Source organism: Vigna unguiculata, chromosome 10 (assembly GCF_037176805.1).
Source record: "Vigna unguiculata cultivar grain cowpea cultivar isolate G323 ecotype 2 chromosome 10, ASM3717680v1, whole genome shotgun sequence".
Taxonomy (NCBI): domain Eukaryota; kingdom Viridiplantae; phylum Streptophyta; class Magnoliopsida; order Fabales; family Fabaceae; genus Vigna; species Vigna unguiculata.
The window spans coordinates 3,227,254-3,244,258 of NC_140801.1; the positions used below are offsets into that span (position 1 = coordinate 3,227,254).

The 17,005-nt window shown below is 29.4% G+C and overlaps 2 protein-coding genes across 2 annotated transcripts; both read right to left on the reverse strand.

The window, feature by feature from the left end:
- Positions 1 to 5,409: 5,409 nt before the first annotated feature.
- Positions 5,410 to 12,636, reverse strand: LOC114167438 (MLO-like protein 1). Its single transcript, XM_028052526.2, has 13 exons — positions 12,106 to 12,636; positions 11,220 to 11,491; positions 10,944 to 11,060; positions 10,798 to 10,855; positions 9,754 to 9,848; positions 9,336 to 9,410; positions 9,162 to 9,250; positions 8,935 to 8,984; positions 8,650 to 8,690; positions 6,848 to 7,057; positions 6,637 to 6,704; positions 5,916 to 5,976; positions 5,410 to 5,832 (listed from the first exon to the last, which is right to left on the reverse strand). The coding sequence occupies exons 1-13, from the start codon at positions 12,293 to 12,295 to the stop codon at positions 5,605 to 5,607; spliced, it is 1,554 nt and encodes a 517-aa protein (XP_027908327.1). The 5' UTR covers positions 12,296 to 12,636; the 3' UTR covers positions 5,410 to 5,604.
- A 1,871-nt stretch (positions 12,637 to 14,507) lies between these two features.
- LOC114166966 (uncharacterized) lies at positions 14,508 to 17,005 on the reverse strand. Its single transcript, XM_085668143.1, has 4 exons — positions 16,101 to 17,005; positions 15,774 to 15,997; positions 15,441 to 15,698; positions 14,508 to 15,357 (listed from the first exon to the last, which is right to left on the reverse strand). Exons 1-4 carry the CDS (start codon positions 16,929 to 16,931, stop codon positions 14,508 to 14,510), a joined length of 2,163 nt encoding a protein of 720 aa, XP_085524269.1. The 5' UTR covers positions 16,932 to 17,005.

Below are 17,005 nucleotides of genomic sequence, written 5' to 3' on the forward strand. Positions count from 1 at the left end.
AATTTCTTCAATTAATTTGCTATTAAAAAAAGAGTAATTGACGAATATGGTGCATTTTACTCTTTTTTTAGAAGAATATTGTTTTAAAGACATAATTCAACTTCTATTTATTGTATAGTTAATATTTCTACACTAACATATTTGAAATATTGATTTTATTTTACTGTCCGTGATGTGATTCAATCTATTTCTGATTTCTATTTCTGTTAGGTTCTTAAGATCATTGCTTGTATGATTTTTATTTTTCTGTTTTCCAAACTTTGCAAATCTTCTTCTTTCATTTTAATATAATTAGGGATAACGTATTCATTTAAGACGCCGTAAGAAAAAAATTGTTAATTAAAATATAAAAACTAAAATAAACGCATGCAAAATTATATATTTGAAACCAAAATTATAAGTTTTCTAAACTTTAAGAACTAAAATCGCTAATAAAAAAATTACACAAAATTGTTGATCGATAATTAAGGAGATCAACATTAGAATGCAGACAATTCAATAAAACTACGTAGTCGTGAGAGTTGATTTGTAAGAGTCATACACTCTTATAATCTTCAATTAATGGTAAATATGTTCAAATTAAAATAGTATTAAAAAAAAGTGTTTCGCATTATCGCATATTAGTACGTAACATTTTTTTTATAGTAATGAAATGGAAAATTCCTATAATCAAGATAACTAAAAACTGTTCTTGTTTCACAGTATAATATTCGGGGAATCATAATCCATAAAAAAATATAATGTATTTTTTTCTTTTCAACTTAATGAAAACACTTGTTTGGAGAAAAAACAAAGTCATAACTACCATTGTTTTTGAACAAGACTATCTTCATGCTTTATATTTATCAATTAATATTCTTAAAAGACCATGTTTTTTGGTCATTTTAGGTATTCAGGTGAAAAGTAGAGACTAAAAAACCTGTGGTTGATATCCAACTTCATATGCTTACGTATACATGGCTTGCATGTTGACAATATTATATTGTGTCTTGAGAAAATAATAGATATTCAAAGGTGGTCTTTATTACATCATGAGAAGTTGGGATAGCTCAACCAATTATTAGACATATGTCACCAAATATAAGAGAACAAAGTTTATGCCATTATTATTAATTAATTCCTATGTGGAAAAAACATGTTTCAACACACAATGTTTCTCTTATAAATTTCATTTCAATTCTTCTTTGAATAACATTGTAAGATATTAGTTAGTGAGAAGATGGAAAGAGGGCCATCACCATTGATGCCTTCTATATTCTTGCTTTGCTTGGGATTCCTAATCTATTGGCCTAGTTTGTTTCCCTTTATAGATACCTTATCTTCTTCCTTTCAATGGATTTCAGAAGTTGAAGAGAAAAGTGTCACAACCCTAATTTTGGTGTTTCTTGTTCTTTTAGTTTATATGTTTATTCATTTGCCTTCTTCTTTTCCTTTTGTCAACTCATCTAACTATGGTGTAAATCGTCATGGAAGCATCTCCAACCATGATATCGGTGGATTTGAATTTGGATTGGGAACAGTGCTCTTCTTCTTGCTCTTCATTCTCTTGTATAATCTATTTTGATTTCAAAACTAAATCATTGTCATGATCTCTCTTTGCATCTATCGTAACAATTTACTCATTTTGATAACTCAAATATAGTTTATTTTGCTCATTATTAATAACAATTAAAGAAAATAACTGAACCCCTTAACCCTTAAGTTAAATTTCTCCAAAATAATTTTCGTTTCTCTATTCACAAAATTGAAACACAAACAATTTCTATCAAGACTAAATGCATTAAAGTAACAACACATTAGTTAGAGATTTGTAACATATTATATATATATATATATATATATATATATATATATATATATATATATATATATATAATTACATATAAGAAAGAGTAATTACTTCTAACAAAAACATACCTACAAATTAGACTATAAAATTTAAATAAAAGCATACATATTTAATGTGATTTAATACCCTAAGGTTTACATACATAAATACTAATAAGTATTATTACTCAATGTATAATTTTTTGACAAAAATTACAAACCGTGTAATATTTAAGGCAAAAACAGTCTTTTAATACTATTTTTTTTTTTTTGATAAAAGTTGCAAACCATCTCAAATAATTCTTTTAGATAAAATTTTAAATATTTCAATGACATAAAATTATCTAGATCTCCATATACCAACTTATTAAGTTGTAGAGAAGACTTTCAAATCAAATATTTATTTTTACAATATTTTCTACTTTTCTCTTTTTTCATATTAATCAATATAGGTATTTATAAATATTCACTTAAGAACCAACAATATATATATATATATATATATATATATATATATATATATATATATATATATATATATATATATATATATATATATATATATATATATATATATATATATATATATATATATATAAAGTTGAATTTTTTTAAACATATCTTTCTCTCCCCTACTAGTTTTATGATTTTTTATATGTAAGGGTATATTAAAATTTTTAGAAATTATTGTGTATTTTTTAAATTTGATAAAAGAAAATATAAATATATTTATCTCTCTTTATATATATATAATAGTTATAATTATAGCCGATGGTAACATTAATCGATAGTGTGTGAGAATTAATGGTAAGACTAAGTCATTAGTTTGATAAATTTATCAATAAGGTGAAAAACAAACAAAAATTTTATACTACTTGAGGAATCAATCGGCTTAACAACTTATGAGTAAGAGGGGGTGTCTAACCACTATATCAACCACCCAATTTAATTTTAAACGCCAATTGAATACTAAACTAAATAGACAATAGAGTTGATTTTGGATTCCGTTTTGCTTTGTTTTTAATTCAAACGATGATTTAAAATGATAATGATAATAACCTATAAATTTATATTATATCAATATTTATAATTGAATGTAGTATTGTAAAATGAATTTATTTTTCCGTATCATAATTTATTTTTCAATATTTGTACAGGCTAAAGTTTCTTAAATAATATTTTTTATCAAGGATTTTGAGATAATAAGTCAATTTTCTTTACATTCAACGAATAAGTGTAGATATACTTGCAAATCTTGACCAAAGATTTCGAATGGACCAAAATAATACACTCAAAATATTTATATATAAAGTGATTGTCATTAAAATATAACAAAAGTATATATAATTTAATATTGAAATATCTTTATATATTTTTCTTTATATATAATTTAATATTTGATATGGATCTATTATAAATAAGCTTTGCTAAGCTCATCTTTTTCATTAATTGAATATTGTGATATTTGAGAATGTTTTTATGAGATAAGTTTTAAAGAATTAACATAAAACTCTCCTTGTTATTCTTTGAATTTCAAGAAAGAGTTCATTTAATCCAACAATTAGATCCTTATTATCATGCAATTTGATCCTTTATATCATGCTTGAGAATATGTGAAAAAGTAAATTTGTCTTATTTTTAGTTTCATGGGTATCTTCCCTTTTATCAATTAAAAAAATACTATTTTATTTTTCATCAACATACCTTTTTTAAAAGTTTAAAAATAAAAAATAATTTATCAAAATCTAGTAAAAAATTAAGAGATGTAATTACTAAAAGAAAGATATATGATAATCAAGTCACAATTAAAAAATGGTTACCAAAGAACATATAGTACGTAACTTTTCTTTCTACATTTAAAAATAAATAAATATATTAAAATCTCATGAGATTAAAAAAATATTAACTATCATACTAATATTTACTATCAAGAGACAAGAGAATCAAGAGATAAGAGATAATTACCTTTTTTATCTTAAGAAATGGAAGAGAACAAATGAAAAATGGAAGCAAAAAGAATGAATTCTATCTAACTTTTGTTTTTTGTTTTTTCACAAACAAAAGAAGATTTTTAAGAATAGAAGACATATAATATCTGAGAAACTTAAAAGACAAGATAACATAAAAAATATCTTAATAATTTTCTTATACTTTATTATATTTAATTTTGTTTTATTATTTATTAACATTAAATATTATACTTTATGAAAGAAATAAAAGTTTATCTAATTTAATTTCTATCAATATAATATATACTACACATATTTTAGAAAAAAGAATTAAAAGTTTGAGGAACCATGACTCACTTTTGAAGGATAATTAAGATCCCCCACCGGTAAAGAAGATTATAAAGTAAAAAGAAAAACGTAAAATAGTACACTAACTTACCTCCCAAAAAAGGTTACATTGTCCTATTCTCCATATCAAGTTGATCAGCTATATCAAGTTTTTTATATGAATAAACACTAGATCTTGAATTCTATAAGATTCTTACAAGCTAGTAAACCCCTTTTAAAAGCCAATTTTGATTGTCCTAATAAAGAAAAATTGCAGAACAATAAATGAAAATAAAATCTAGAACAAAATCACTTAGACTATAATTATATGGAACTTACTAAGGAAAGCCAAATGATCTTTAATAGAGAGATTAGTAGAACAATGTTTGAATCTTGATTATTTGACAAACGATATCTTTCAAACTAAGAAGAATGTTTTAATCTTAGTGTAACTAAACTTTTTTTTTCTAAAAATTTATCTTCGATATTCAAAAACCTTTCCAATTTAATTTTTTTATTATAAATAACAAATTCAATTTCATTTTCTTACTACTTACATTACAATTTATATCACATTTCATCATAGGGGTAAATTGGTAAACATATATTTATCAATTAAAACATTTTTTTAATCTACCACACCTATCACATGATTCATAAACTCTCACAAACTTTCCATTCAAATTCTCTCATCCATCCCTTCAAACCTCTTAATCTAAACACCATTCAATCCTCTCTTCATCCCCTCAAATCCATCTACTCACTCTCCCTCAAATCATCTCCCCAATCCAAACAATACCTTAAAGAATAAAAGGCTAAATTAGTATAATCAATTGGTTGAAAATAAATGTAATTGGTTAAAACATAATGAAAATAATTTCCAAAAGCCAATTCAATCAATTTATTTAACTTTTAAGGAATTGAAATCACTTGTAATTGTTTCTTTAGTGATTTCAATCCATTGATTTGAATGTCAATTGATTTGAACCAAGCCAAGTTTATTTATAGTTAATGTTATAGGATTTTAACATTTGAAATCATATTTCAATCAATCGAAATATTTAAACACGTATTTTCACACACATAGTCGTGGCATTAGTAATTGTGGAAAATTCACTCACAGATGGATATTCGTATGTATTACTCAATGAAATATATTTCCCACATACTAAAAATGCATAAATAATTACCTATGCATTGATTACCTACAGATTTTGTTTTATGGATAATTCGTAGACAATTTTCTAACAACAAAATTGTGATATATATACACACAAACAAGTTTTGACAATTGAAATTTTCTTTCTCTATTACAAAATTTTGCTTAATGGATAACATTTTCCTAATGCGCAGTAATCCATTTGTCCTTATAATATAGTGGCTTTGCTCTCCACCACAACATTGTGGGGTTATTCTTTGTTGATTTGACATTGAGCAAAATTACAACACCTAAAACTAAATAATTAATAAGGTTGAATTTTTTTTTTTAGGGCAGTCACACTCATTCATGCCCTTCATCTCTAGGGACAATAACATTTTCTTCTGGGACAATAACATTTTCTTCTGGGACAGGTTCCATTTGAATTTCAACACCCACTTGAGCACTTCCTTGAATAGATTGGCCATTATTATCACCTTTTAAACTTTTCTTCTTTGCCTTTTGTACCCAACCAACAAGACGTGCTTGCATTTGTTCATCAAATATGGCCTTCTTAAAGTTAGTTCCCATCTACATTGCATGTAACATGTGTTATAAAATGTGAATGCAAAGAGAAATTGGTTTTGCATTTTGAAAGAAAACTCAAAACTCACTTGTGTTACAATTGCATAAAGTGGTAGGGTACTATAGCTACATAGTACTTGAATAAACACCCTACAAAGAACAAACCCAAAAAAAAATGTAAGGAGAAGGTAGAAGAGAAAAAAGATTGAAGTAAAATTAATTAGAATGCTCATGATGAAGTCAAAATATAAAGAAATTAATGAACAATTTAAGCAACAATAATTTTGGTTGGTTTAAATTTCATGAACCAAAATATAATGGGTGATCGAAAGGGAATAGATCTCCCCATATGAAAATCTTGCTCTATCTCTTTCTTCATATAAATTAAATAGGTTAGATCTCATTAGAATTTGAATTAGTTGAAAAAATAAAGGTAAATATAAAATTTGTATGTGACATAATCACACACAAAACCTTAACATAGAAATATCTAATGGGTAATTGAAAGTTTTATGAGATTCAAATAGTTTAAATTCTTTGCTATTTTTTTATTGTCCATATGTTATACCTTCAAAATATATTGATTTTGATATATAAAAAGTTTTCAATATATTTTAAAACATTAAAATCAATATACATCTTTGTATTTTAAAAAAAATAAAAAAATATAATATAGGATCTAAATTCTTGTAAATCTTTTTTACTCAAGTTTAAAAGACAAAAAAGAAACCCTAATTTGATACATTGATGATCTTGTTCAAAAGATAAGAGATATATTGTATACTGAAAAAGAAAAATTCCGGTAATTACCCAATAACAAGCCTTGGAATAATGTAACAGACTTCTCCCATGATACATGAGTCAAAGCCATATGTAAACTGAAAAACACAAATCAATAAGGTTATTATATAATCATTTAGATTATGAGATACTTCTCTCCAACTACTCCTTCTATATTAATTCACAAAACCTAAAAGAGAAAACCAAAAATGGAAAAGCAGAGGAAAAAAAGTGTGCTTACCAATATCCAAAAGAAAAATGCTATCTCAAAAGCATTTTGGAAAAGAATGAAGTGAATCAAGAAGATGACAATGTGGGGGCGATGAAACCAAAAGTGATCATCTCTTGGTTGAACAACCAATTCACCTTCAATGGCTGAATGTTTCTCAGCTACTTCATGAGCTAGTTGAGTTATTATATGCTCCAACTTTGTACCCACAGCCAGAAGAAGCTGAAAATGCAAACCAAGAAAAATTAGTTAAACAAGTTATAAACAAGTTGGAGACAAATAATTACAACATAAATTAACAAGTAATGTGTGTAGACATACATTGTTGATTAGAAACCAAAAGTGATAGATGGTTTCATACATTAGTCTTTTATAATTAAAATATTAATTAAAATTTGTAATGAAAAGATATATATAAACTAATTTACATCAAGTTTAAACTAATCAAGTCAAACTTTTATTAAAAGAAATAAATTAAACTAAGAATTAAGTAATTGAAAAAGAATTACTTTTTAGATTTAACACACGAATTTATTTAAAAGATTTTTTATTATTGTTATATTTGTTAGGAAAATTATGTTTTGACTTCTTTCTTTTATTCTGTGACGTGGCTTAGTGTAGGCTATTCATTCTTTCAAAGGAAAGGAAAAGATAATGGTACATTAATATATATAACCCACACTAAAACATGTCAGAAAGTAAAAGATGAAAGTCAAAAACTAGGAGTCATAGTATCATTGTCCTATTTGTTATAATATACTAAAAAAATGTATTTCTTTTTTTAGTTGTGAAGCGTGTTAAATTTTATAAAATGTCAAACTTATGCTTAAAATTATTTTTATTTAAGGATAAATGTAATTATTTTTAAATACTATGAAGCAAGTTACTATGAATATCTAATTAGATCATATATATATATATATATATATATATATTTTTTTTTTCTTAATTTTATATTAGGATTAAATATATTGTTAGTGCCTATTTTGACGTGAAATTGGAATTTATCGATGTTCGAAACTTTAATATATTTTGGTCTCTCTACATTAAAAATGAATGGATATAATACTCTTAAGTGTTAGCCTTTTTTTTTTTGTACGTGTTAAGCGATCTTTGATATTGACATTTGAGTTAGAACATGTCAAAGAATGTAAACTACTCAAACGTCAACTCAAAATGTCACTTGACAAGTCAAAAAATTTTAACACAATTGAGTTAGAAAGAGTATATCCATTAATTTTTTAAGTTTTAGGACTAAATTGTATCAAAATTTTGGACAAGAACGAATTTCAATTTCGCATTAAAGTATGTTTAAAGTATGTTTAAAGACCAATTTCCTAATTAGTGATCAATTTAGAGATTAATTTCTTTGGTAGCAAAAATCTTGATAACTAATGTTAATGATCAATAAACAAATTATTATTTTTATTTATAATAGAAATTATTTAATTACCAAAATAATTGATAATTTTTAAATTAGTCACTGTACTAACTAATTATTTTTAGTTATTAAAATTGATTATTATTTTGAAATTTTCTTATAGTGTAAAGATGGTCTCAAATCTAACCAAACTTAGTCTATAATTAAGAGAAAATATATTTTTTTTATACATAAGATCATAGAAATTTAACAATTAATTCGTGTTGCTAAATGTGGAGAAATGATCATCCTGCAAGAACATCCAATTTCATCCATTCTCCGCCTCTACGAAAAATATAGATAAGTAACTGAAATTTGAAGGATTTTTCTTTTATTGACAATTTCCTACAAACCCTAAATTTGTTTGGTTTTTTCCTATGAACATTATACTTACAAAGAGAGGAACGAAAGAAATCCAGAAATATGTGTGCCAATCTGGAAAAGCAATTTGGGAGTCAAGTTAATATTCTTCGACAACTAGAAAAAACAAAACATGACATTGTTGTTAACGATGTTCATTGTTCATACTAGAAATTAAGCACATACTCAACAAAATTGTTCTTGACATTAAATGGATTTCTTTATATTGAGTACTAAATTAAGTGTTTCTTTTCTCTAATTTTTTTCAATACATTTAAGTTAAATTGAGGTATGAGATTACCAAAAATCCAAAGCTTACCATTGATATTAAGCAACATGAAGATGACCACAAAGATCCAAAGATACCAACTGCACAACAATTGTAACTACAAAGAATAAAAAAACTTGGCCAGCCAAATAACAGAGAAATTTTTTGAACAATTAATTACTTATTGATGAAGTTATGTGATAAAAGCTTAAATACATGAACTAAAAATGTTATGAAGTTAACAATCATTAAAGAATTATTCTTCAGAAGGCACATACCTTATTCCAACAACTTTCTTGAAATCGTGTTCAAGGGCACGAATCATGTATTTATGAAAATTAAACTTTGGATTTCCTCTGCAATGAGTCTAAAACAGAGATATAAAATATATACTATTATGTATCAATCATGGCAATATACCAGCTTAGTTGACAGAACATTTAGAACCTTACCATAATGAAACCAAGCCTTAATGTCACATAATCTAACTTTGTCACAGATCCATAAAATTGCTTGAAAAATGATCTCTGAAAGAAAAATGAAAAAATGTGTTAACCTTGAAAATATTTTAGTAAAAGAAGCTGAATAGGATGAGAGAAAATGAACCAAATAAATATGGAATGCTTGTGGTTGAACTATATAACTTCTAATCGAAATGTGACATTACTTTGTCTTCAAATGAAATTATTAAATAGGGAGATTCATCAACAAACTCATATTAAATATTAACATCACTTCTACATCAAAATTTTAGTTTTTCTTATATTTTGTTTAATTTTTACATTTTTACTCTATATAAATCTTACACTGCAACTTGAATTCTTAACATATTTTATTAGTTTTAGACTAGAGTACTTGTGAATAACTTACCACCCATCCCAAAATAGCAGAATCTTTGCCAAAACCAATAAAACGATTCTGGATGAAAGCGTGATCATGAACATGAGTCACTGTTGCTTCCAAATCTGAAGGGAACCAATATGCACATAAAGAAGTCAGCAGAGGAAAAAAAAAAAAGATTAGATAGCTTTCATGATGTTCAATACTTAGCATATTGTGCTTATCTAAACTAATGTGTTGCATATTTCCATTTGAAGTTTCATGTTTGTGATTCAAAGCTAAAGAAATTAAAATGATGTAAACTTAAAGATTAACATAAAAGCACAAATCAAGTAGATTTTAAATCTAATTCAATTTTACAAAATTATTTTGTAATATGAAATTTGTACCTAATTACGTATTATAATTTAATCTTATATCTAAACAATATGAGATTTCTAACATACTTTTCTCATGTCGAAATATATACATCTCAAACTTGAAACTAGATATTTTGTGAATGGTTTGGTAGCAGCCTTATAATAGGTGGAACAATAGATTCATTAAATAACAAACCTCACTAAAATAGGTTTTATATAATTACGATATCTTGTTAAGAAATGAACTTTAAATCTAACTCAATCATATAAAATCGATTTTTAAAATAAAGTTTACACTTATTCTTATATTCTTATAGTGTAATATAGTGTAATTTAATCTTATATCTAAACTTTATGGGATCTCCAACAACATTTAAGCACAAGTGAGGTTTGACTCTCATTTGAGAATTCAATTCTTGTATATGTATGGTGATGAAAATTTAATAATTCACGATCACATCAATTGAAATTGGAGTTGGAAGGCATATTGAGTTTGATACTTATAAAATACATCATAGATTAGAAAAAATAAATTGAACATGTGAGAGTAACAAATTATGTGCATGTTATTTCAACTGGGAGCACTATAAAGTACCTTTTGAATGAAAGTAACAAATTCTCCCTTTTAGATTTTATAAAATAGAATTCAACACTGTTATTGAATGTAAAAATATTTTATCTTGTTTAATCCAAACATAGCTATATCTCTACTTACCTGGTGTTCCACTATTCTCATCTCCAATAGAGTTTTCCCAGTGCTTCCACTGACGTATCTGTTACGTAGACTAATTTATCAGTAGAAAAGAGCTTTCAAAAAGCACATCTTGTTAAAAAAGAAGAAGAAGCAAATTATGCACTCACTTTTAAGCCTCCAAAAACAACAGTGACAGCACAACATGTCACATGAACAATGGCCAGGACAAAAATAAAGATATGCAGATGATGCAATCCCTGCACAGATAACAGAGGAACCTTGCCCTGAAAAGAAAATTTGCATAACACTTTAATTAAGCATGTGGAATGAAACATAACATCCACAACATACAAAATGAAAAATCGATAAATTTTAAATCTAACTCAAACTTACAAAATCGATTTATAATTAAAAAAAAATGGTCAATAAAAACTTAGTAATACCTTCCTAGCACAGTGTCCAAGTTTTACAGCAGCTGCTGCGTGGTGATTCTCACCCTCATTATCAGCTAAAAGGTGCCTAACAGAGGAAGGAATATCAGTCAAAGAGAAAAAAGTCTGAAAATGTTCTGTGAGTTTTGCTGATTCTTTCTGTTTTTTATCCTTAAGATTGCAAGGAAGCATGTGGTGAGTCCAACTCTCAGGAACACAGATTTTGATGATCCCATTTTGTGTTACAGTCAGTAGCAGAGAAATAAATCCCAACAGCATCAACTCTGAAACAAAAACAGAGAAAATTAATCACTTCACATTTTTTTCATATCAGAAGTCCCTGCATACACATTAATCATCAAGTAAAAATAGGAACATTCTTGAATCAAAAACAGAGTTTTATCTCAACAACTCATCCCTCCTTATATATTGTGGTGGAGCTCTAGTTTGAGTGAGAGGCACACCAAAACCCCAAAAGCATATGTTTGGCTAAGAAACTAAACTTTGTTGTAAAATTGATCACATCCCATTTTTCTTATCAGAAATCTCTGCATACCCATTACACATTGAGATCAAATTTAGAAAATCAACTCATAAATAATTAGTTTTCTTTCAAAAGGGATTCTTCATTCAGCGAAGATATTCAACACCAATGGAACTTGAAATCAAATTTACATAAGACAATAACACCATTTTCAACCCAAAGACCGTAACTCAGTTAGATTCCTTAAACATGTTCAATATCTTTTTCTTGTAAAATTCATCAAACAGTTGGTGTTGCAAAGCTCTAATTGAAATGAAAGACAACCACACCAAAAGAACAACCAAAACATGCATTGTTGATAACTTTTATCTGTTAAACCAACACAATAAAAGGAAAGGGAAAGAAGAGAAGAACCTTCTTTGATCTTCAGCATAGCTTCATAGAGTGGCTTCTGGTTCTTCTTCTTAAGAAACTTCCCTCCGTAGTGCAGAAACCGTTCTGCAGCAAATGAAGCAGCAACGATCACAGAACAAACAACAGCAACCACCCAAGTGGGAGTGAATTCCAAGTTGTTCCCTTCTTCACCACCACCACCACCACCCATTTTGTTTTTCTCTTCACACCCTTCTCAGATTTTCTCTCTATCTATCCCTATATATAGCCCTTCTTCTCTCTCTTCAATTTTCTGTGTGAAACAGCTTCTTCTGAAGACCCTTTTGCCTCTGTAACTCGCCACATTGAAAATTAATTGTGCTGAGTTATGGAATTTGAAAGCTCGAATTTTTTGTTTCTGGGATATGATCCCATTCCTTGAAAACTCTTGTTGGAAACCTTTGACGTATGAACAATTTGCAAGTCTTATGCTCTCACGATTCAATGTTATGTGTCTCACATGATTCTTCCATTTTTATAGTTTTTGTGAAACCTTGTTACGCGCTTCTTACTCAATTAGTACAAAAGACTAAGTGATTGATCTATCAAATATTTAAACTTCATTATATAAAGAAAAAGAAAAAATAATGTGACGTAGTTGTAGGAAGATGTTTGAATGATTCTGTATCTTAAATTTTATGGGGGCATGGTTGTCTTTTCACTGTGATCACTTAAATTAATTAAGTATGCATTACAGTCATGAAATAAATAAGTTCGAATTTAATTTAAAACTTGTTTTAAGTTAATGGGGATTTAAATTTGTTGGACAAATTAAATGTTAATTCGTGTCCTTAAAGGATAGGTGAATAAGTTAAAAATATATTTTTTTATTAAAAACGTTAAGCGTGTTCTTTTATCAGTTTTTAGATGTTATTTTCTTTAAAAAATAAATTTATTAATTAATTATTTTGAGACACAAACTAGCAAAGCATGTTTTATAGTAAAAAAAAGGTTAAATTATTCAATTGGTCCCAATTTTCTTATGAAAATTTGAATTTGGTCCCTCAATTTTAAAAGGTGTTAAATAGGTCCCTAATTTTGATAATTTGTTTCAATGAAGCCCCTTCCGTTAAAATGGCAGAAACGGCGTTAAGAGCACAGTGACGTGGAAATGTTAGACTGAAATGTGTCATTTATATTTAAATGCATTGAAAAACAGTTAAGAATTGCTATATATAAGTGTAATGAATCATCCACAAACCCCATTGTTCATCTTTCTGCGTTTAGGAGAAATGTCTTGTGGACAATGTTCATCCTGCAATGTTGGGGGAAATCAAAACCCAAGTGCGTCCTTCTGTGGTGGAAGTGGCTCTATAGATGTGGGCGTGTCAGTGATGTGCTATTGTGGAGAGAAAGCAACATTGAGAACTGCAAGAACATTGAAGAACAAGGGCAAAAAATTTTGGGGCTGCCCTAAGTATAAGGTGAGTTACATGGAAACTTTGGTATGAAGAAGCTGATGGTATGACATTTGTTTATTGAAGCTAACATTATTTTGTGATTTTGGAACAGAGTGGAAGTGATCAATGTGGTGGGTGCAATTATTTCAAATGGTTTACTGATAATGAGATCGAAGAAAAGGGTTGGAGCAGTCAGAAAATTGAAGAAATGGGTGGTGGGAAGCTGAAAATTGAAGAAATGGGTTGTGATGGGAAGCTGAGTATAAAGAATGTTGAAGAAATGGGTTGTGGTGGGAATAAGAATGCAGAAAACACTGCTGCAGTGAGGTCTGTGGTGGCAGAAGAAATGGAGAAATGTATGAAGTCAATTGAAAATAGGCTAAGTGTGTTGACAGTGGTAGTTGGTGTTTTGTGTGTATTGAATATCATTGCAGTGTATGTGTTGGTTACAAAACCATGAGTCTTTTTTTACTTCAGGTAGTTGGTTTGTGTTGTTATTGTAATGTTTTATTATGAATGAAAAGTTTCCAAACTTGTGGTAACATTTTGAATTATTTCACTCTTGTTAATTTATCAAAATAGTTGTAGTTTCATTATTCGCACCTCTTTTATAAATTTATAAGTAACAAAATAAGGAGAAGAGAAATAAGCTTGAGCACTTAATCTTGATAAACAAATAATGACACCTGGTTATATTGATAAACATGTAGTGCTCCAGCACTTAAACATTCAACATCACAAAATAAATATGGTCCACCATGTAACCCTGTTACAGCACAAAAAAAGTGGTCCAGAAATGGATTTGATGATCCACAAAACAAAAATAGCAGCTGCTTTTAAGTGTTTACAAATATCGTTCAAAGAAGGAGTTTAAAACAAAAAACTATTTCAAAGCTTGATCCATGTCATGGTTTCCATATGCGTCCCCTCCTTGCATTGAGCTTGGGCCTGATGGGTGTTGTATGACGTGGTGCTTGTGATGGTCTATTTGGTTGGACAGATGATTGTGCAGAGGACAGTAGTGCTGTGTTTGGTTGGTGAGATGGTGGTGGGTTTTGTTGAGATGATTGAGCAGAAGGCAATGGTTGTGGGTTTTATTGTTGAGATGATTGAGCATAAACCACTGATGGTGGGTTTTGTTGTTGGGATGATTGAGCAGAAGCCACTGATGGTGGGTTTTGTTGTTGGGATGATTGAGCAGAAGCCACTATTGGTGGTTTTTGTTGTTGGGATGATTGAGCAGAAGGCACTGGTGGGGGGGTTCTGTTGTTGAGTTGATTCAGCAGAAGGCACTGGTGGGGGGTTTTGTTGTTCAGATGATTGAGTAGAAGGCACTACTGTTGGTGGGTTTGGTTGATTGGATGCTTCAAATATTGTCTTCAAATGTGCCTTATATTGGGAGCACTTGCTTTTGTTGTGACCAAGTTGCCTACAAAATCCACATTTTTTTCTTAATCTAGCATTTGTCATCTGCGTCTCATCTTTCCTAAGATCCCAATCTTGTAATCTTCTCTTCTTCTTTGGTCTTCCTGGCATAATTCTTTTCTCAGGTGGCAACAAATCAGGATATGGTGTTATATCCCATACATTCTGACCATTGATGGGGAATATGATTGAGGAATAAGTTTCCTCGTAGGTGCTCTTCCTAAACCAAGTAGAGATGAAGTCTTGTCCATTAATCCCTAAGAACTTCATTGTAGAAAGAGCATGGCAGCACGAAATCCCACTTATGCTCCATTTTTGACATGTGCATGATGCCTCGTCTATGTTGACCACAAACTTGTCCCCAATTTGTGAGACATGTCTGACCTCAAAGATTTTGTCTGCTGACCAGCTGTGTAAGTGGAAGAAAAATAAGTTAGAAAAGATGCATGTACATGTAAAGTATTACAAGCAGACAACCAAACACAAACTTACTTAGGGATCCAATTTTTTGTCATCTTTGATTCACTTTCAAACCTGCTATAAATCTTAGGACAGATTGCACGTTTATATCTTTGACACTTTTCTCTGTTGGCTGCCCATCTATTCATCAGGTAAATTCTGATTTCTTCCAGCATTTTGATTATTGGCTTAGTCCTTGTAGTGACCAGGACACTATTAAAAGCCTTTAACATGTTGTTGACTATTGTATCAGATTGGGCACTAGGAGTGAATCGAGAACGTGACCAATATCTATTACACAGTACACAAAACATTAGTGTGAATACATAATAATCAATTAAATTTTGTTAAAAAGTGAGTACAAACCTTGGCGGAATTGCAATCAAGTATTTGAATGCCTCAACATTGATTTCTTTAATTTTCCTCATTTCTTGCTCCCAAGCCTCTGGATGTGTTGCAGATGCAGCGCTCCACATTAGTCGTTTCAGGTTCTTACCAGGAAATCTCTTCCTGAAATCGGCATACAAATGCCTCACGCAAAATCTTTGATCCACACCAGGAAGTAGATCTTGAATAGCTGGTAACAGACCCTGAATTCACAAAAGTTGGTTAAATTGAAACTGAAATCACAAAAGTTAATGTTGTAATACGAAACTGAATTGACAAAAGTTGGTCTGATATGAATGTGTGTACCTTTTGTTGGTATGATATGAATGTGCACCCTCCACATAGTTGTTTTCCACCTAGATCTTCAATCAATAGGTCTAAAAACCAAGTCCAGGAGTCCTTATTCTCCACCTCAACGACAGCATAAGCAATGGGCAGGATCTGGTCATTCCCATCTCTACCTATAGCTGTTAACAACTCTCCTCCGTATTTCCCCTTCAAAAAACAACCATCTAATCCTATAATAGGCCTGCAAGACATGAAGTTGTCCTTACATGCCTTGAAACATGTATAAAACCTCTCAAAAATGGGTTCACCTTCATTCTCCTTAACCTTCAGTTTGACAGTTGATCCAGGATTTGTTTTCAGCAGCTCATGTGCGTAATCATACAACCTCTTATATTGGTCTTTAAAGGATCCCTCAACACTTTCTGTTGCTAATGCCCTTGCCCTGTAAGCCATACCTCTGGAAATCCCAATGTTCCACTTTCTACTCACTTCATCTCGAATCTCAACTTCCTTTGTCCTGGGATTTTGTCTAACTGTTTTCTCAACTTTTTTACTTAACCATTTAGCATTGATCAAACGAAGGTTAAATTCTCTACTGCAAGTGTGGGTATCAACTATTTTCCTCAACTGCCAAGACTTAACTGCTTGCATATAACCACAGTAAGCAAGCCATGGACATTTTGCCTTAGCACCCAGACACTTCACTCGCACCCTCCTCCTGTCATTTTTAACTATTTTAAGACTTCTACTATTTTCCAATGCGTAGCTTCTTATGGCTTCAACAAAATCCCCCTTCTCACTAAAATACGTACCTACCTCCCATTGATATTCTCTCATGCGTTTTGGCATTACAAAGGTTCGAAATCTTCCATAGCCCTCCCTTTCTTCACTATCACCTTCATCTTCCTCAGCTTCACCAATAT

What these genes read in the sequence shown, in the direction of transcription:
- LOC114166966 (XM_085668143.1), bottom strand. Translation starts at nt 16,931, where the DNA reads ATGCCAAAACGCATGAGAGAATATCAATGGGAGGTAGGTACGTATTTT. An exon ending in TCATATCATACCAACAAAAG is followed by an intron (nt 15,998 to 16,100) that starts GTACACACATTC and finishes TTGTGAATTCAG; the next exon opens with GGTCTGTTACCAGCTATTCA. An exon ending in TTGATTGCAATTCCGCCAAG is followed by an intron (nt 15,699 to 15,773) that starts GTTTGTACTCAC and finishes ACTGTGTAATAG; the next exon opens with ATATTGGTCACGTTCTCGAT.
- LOC114167438 (XM_028052526.2), bottom strand. Translation starts at nt 12,295, where the DNA reads ATGGGTGGTGGTGGTGGTGGTGAAGAAGGGAACAACTTGGAATTCACT. An exon ending in AAGAAAGTTGTTGGAATAAG is followed by an intron (nt 8,985 to 9,161) that starts GTATGTGCCTTC and finishes ATTGTTGTGCAG; the next exon opens with TTGGTATCTTTGGATCTTTG. An exon ending in CATGTTGCTTAATATCAATG is followed by an intron (nt 8,691 to 8,934) that starts GTAAGCTTTGGA and finishes TTGCTTTTCCAG; the next exon opens with ATTGGCACACATATTTCTGG.